The following is a 4,007-nucleotide window of genomic DNA, read 5'->3' as shown; positions in this document are numbered from 1 at the left end:
TTTTTCTTTTTTATTCTATTCTAAGGACTACCGGTCTTGTTTTTTTCTTTTCTTATTTTGATAGGTGAAGTATCAAATTGATCTTGGGGCCACGAGGCCGGGGCCAGGGCCAGGGCCGGGTCGACCAATTCCCATCTCGACGAGCAGAGATGCAGAGGAGGGAGGCCGGTGGTACGGGAAATAGGAGGCGCTTAGAGCAGGCGCGACAGCGTGAGGAGATTAGAAGAATCGAGGGAGAGGAAGGAGGCGGCGGTGTCGAAGAGAGAAGGGGATCGTGCGGAGACCTCACGCTAGGATTTGCCCAATTGCGTCTCCTCTTGGTAGAGTCCGTCCCTTTTTACCCCTTACGTTTTTTTCTCTTGCTCGCACAGTAAAAATGATGAGGTGGCTAGCGCAAGCGATCGCCCGGAGGTTCGCTATTGGAGATGTTAACAACTCAAGTAAGTATTACGGCAAATAAATCACGCATCACTAAAACACATTTTTTTAGGGAACCATCACTAAAAGAATCCTTGACTGGAAGTTTTGAATACTACTAAAAGGAAAATCAAATGTTCTTTTTTTATGAGAAAAACAAAAGCTTGACCTATATAAAACTAGCACTCACTATCTTCTGAACTACTAACATTAAATGATCGACGTACGCAAGTGCCCAATTAAGCGGCGGCGGGCGGCATGAGTCCGTTGCACATTCGAATTCTTGACCAACATTGCTCGTGTCTGATTTTATGATCGACCGTCGAAGAACTAATTAATGCTACAGGCCCTGAAGCAGACCTAGGAACCTCTCCACGTTGCTGCCGAACTCCCCGTGCTTCCAAATCCTGAAGGCCGGAAGCGCGCGCACGCCGGCGGCACCTGCGAGGCGAGGGCTCCCCCATGGTGGATGGATGCGCAGGACTATCGGCGATGCGGTCCAGCCCCACCGGCATCCCCGGGCAGCCGGCCGCCATCGTGGCAACGTCGTAGACCTGCTGGCCGAGTTAATACTGCATGCCGCCAATGACGATCTTGAGCTGGTACGCTACGTAGTAGGCACCGACGTAGGTGATCCACGACAGCGGCCGCATGTGTCCTGCGCCGATGAGGCCGGAGCCCATGAGCACCTTTTGGTCGTGCGGGTCCGTGAGGCGGCAGAAGTCGCGGAGGTTGAACTCCCAGGCGACCTGCTGGCCTTGGTGGTCGCAGACGGCGATGCCGACCTGGAGCGGCTTGAGGCCCTCGACGTTGGCCTTCATGAGCGCATAGCGCTGCGCCACCGTCATGATGTTGAGGTCCTGGCTGGCGGCGTGGAGGAGTACAGGCCTCGTTGCATTCATCTTGGTTCATACATGCAAATCTTACAAAATTTACGCTTGGTTTACTCCAATATCTCAGTTCTTAAAGACCAAGATACACACCCAAAAAGTTCTTGGTTAAAATACATCCCACTTGCTTCGCTTGGCAGCGCTGTTATCACAAATGATTGATCAAGGCTAGAAGTCGGCTCATTTATATGCCCTGAGCATGCAGCTTATTTGGATATCACAGCGTAACTCATGCAGATTTGGATGACCAATCATGCAGGATGCAACATGGGGATGATGTGCATCATTTCATACAACACATACTGCACCTGTCAACTCTCGGTACGTGGTTGGTTGGCACGCGTATGTTGGTATGATGATCACAAATGCTGGTAGGTTTCCTGTTTTTTCTTTATTATTCTATTCTAAGGACTACCGGTCTTGTTTTTTTTCTTATCTTTTTTTGATAGGTGAAGTATCAAATTGATCTTGGGGCCACGAGGCCGGGGCCAGGGCCAGGGCCGGGTCGACCCATTCCCATCTTGACGAGGAGAGATGCAGAGGAGGGAGGTCGGTGGTACGGGAAAGAGGAGGCACTTAGAGCAGATGCGGCAGCGTGAGGACATTAGGAGAATCGAGGGAGAGGAAGGAGGCGGCAGCGTCGAAGAGAGAAGGGGATCGTGCGGAGACCCCAGGCTAGGTTTTGCCCAATTGCGTCTCCGCTAGGTAGAGTTCGTCCCTTCTTACCCCTTTCGTTTTTTTCTCTCATTAGCACAGTAAAAATGATGAGGTGGCTAGCTCAAGTGATCTCCCAGAGGTTCGCTATTGGAGATGTTAACTACTCAAGTAAGTATTACGACAAATAAATTACGCATCACTAAAACCTTTTTTTAGGGAACCATCACTAAAAGAACCCTTGACTGGAAGTTTTGAATACTACTAAAAGGAAAATCAAATGTTCTTTTTCTCGATGGGAAAAACAAACGCTTGATCTATATAAAACTAGTACTAACAATCTTCTGATCTACTAACATTAAATGATCGATGTACGTAAGTGCCCAATTAAGCGGCAGCGGGCGGCATGAGTCCGTTGCACATTCGAATTCTTGACCAACATTGCTCGTGTCTGATTTTCTGATCGACCGTCGAAGAAGTAATTAATGCTGGAGGCCCTGAAGCAGACCTCAAAACCTCTCCACGTTGCCGCCGAACTCCCCGTGCTTCCAAATCCTGAAGGCCAAAAGCACGCGCACACCGGCAGCGCCTGCGAGGCGAGGGCTCCCCCATGGTGGATGGATGCGCAGGCTAGCGGCGATGCGGTCCAGCCCCACCGGCATGCCCGGGCAGCCGGCCGCCATCGTGGCAACGTCGTAGACCTGCTGGCCGAGCTAATACTGCATGCCACCCATGACGATCTTGAGCAGGTACGCTACGTAGTAGGCACCGGTGTAGGTGATCCACGACAGCGGTCGCCCGTGTCCAACGCCGATGAGGCCGGAGCCCATGAGCAAAGCACCGAGCATGTCGAGGTCGACGCCGCGGTCGACAAGGTAGTCGAGGGCCTTTTGGTCGTGCGGGTCTGTGAGGCGGCAGAAGTCGCGGAGGTTGAACTCCCAGGCGACCTGCTGGCCTTGGTGGTCGCAGACGGCGATGCCGACCTGGAGCGGCTTGTGGCCCTCGACGTTGGCCTTCAAGAGCGCATAGCGCTGCGGCACCGCCATGCTGTTGAGGTCCTGGCCGGTGGACTGCGTGGACGAGTCCAGGCCTCGTTGCATTCATCTTGTTTCATACATGCAAATCTTACAAAATTTACGCTTGGTTTACTCCAATATCTCATTTCTCAAAGACCAAGGTACACACCCAAAATGTTTTTGGTTAAACTACATCCCACTTGCTTCGCTCGGCAGCGCTGTTATCACAAATGATTGATTAAGGCTCGAAGTCGGCTCATTTATATGCCCTGAGCATGCAGCTTATTTGGATATCACAGCGTAGCTCATGCAGATTTGGATGGCCAGTCATGCAGGATGCAACATGGTGATGATGGGCACCATTTCATACAACACATACTGCATCTGTCAACTCTCAGTACGTGGTTGGTTGGCACGCGTATGTTGGTATGATGATAGCAAATGCTGGTAGGTTTCCTGTTTTTTCTTTATTATTCTATTCTAAGGACTACCGGTCTTGTTTTTTTTTCTTTTTTTTATAGATGAAGTATCAAATTGATCTTGGGGCCACGAGGCCTGGGCCAGGGCCAAGGCCGGGTCGACCCATTCCCATCTTGACAAGGAGAGATGCAGAGGAGGGAGGCCGGTGGTACGGGAAAGAGGAGGCGCTTAGAGCAGGTGCGGTAGCGTGAGGAGATTAGGAGAATCGAGGGAGAGGAAGGAGGCGGCAGCGTCGAAGAGAGAAGGGGATCGTGCGGAGACCCCAGGCTAGGTTTTGCCCAATTGCGTCTCCGCTCGGTAGAGTCCGTCCCTTTTTACCCCTTTCGTTTTTTTCTCTCGCTGGCACAGTAAAAATGATGAGGTGGCTAGCGCAAGCGATCGCCCAGAGGTTCGCTATTGGAGATGTTAACTACTCAAGTAAGTAAATCACGCATCACTAAAACCCATTTTTTTAGGGAACCATCACTAAAAGAACCCTTGATTGGAAGTTTTGGATACTACTAAAAGGAAAATCAAATGTTCTTTTTTTATGGACATTCAAATTCTTGAC

The 4,007-nt window shown here is 50.8% G+C and overlaps 1 protein-coding gene and 1 pseudogene across 1 annotated transcript; both read right to left on the bottom strand.

The window, feature by feature from the left end:
• Positions 1-983: 983 nt before the first annotated feature.
• LOC119279783 lies at positions 984-1,265 on the bottom strand. Its single transcript, XM_037560907.1, has one exon. The coding sequence runs from the start codon at positions 1,263-1,265 to the stop codon at positions 984-986; it is 282 nt and encodes a 93-aa protein (XP_037416804.1).
• A 1,178-nt stretch (positions 1,266-2,443) lies between these two features.
• LOC119279782 lies at positions 2,444-3,016 on the bottom strand (annotated as a pseudogene).
• Between the last annotated feature and the right edge of the window lie 991 nt (positions 3,017-4,007).

The sequence above is a fragment of the Triticum dicoccoides genome, chromosome 3B, assembly GCF_002162155.2.
Source record: "Triticum dicoccoides isolate Atlit2015 ecotype Zavitan chromosome 3B, WEW_v2.0, whole genome shotgun sequence".
In the NCBI taxonomy this organism is placed as follows: domain Eukaryota; kingdom Viridiplantae; phylum Streptophyta; class Magnoliopsida; order Poales; family Poaceae; genus Triticum; species Triticum dicoccoides.
The sequence above is the reverse complement of the archived record's forward strand: the minus strand, read 5'-3'. Positions and strand labels throughout refer to the sequence as shown.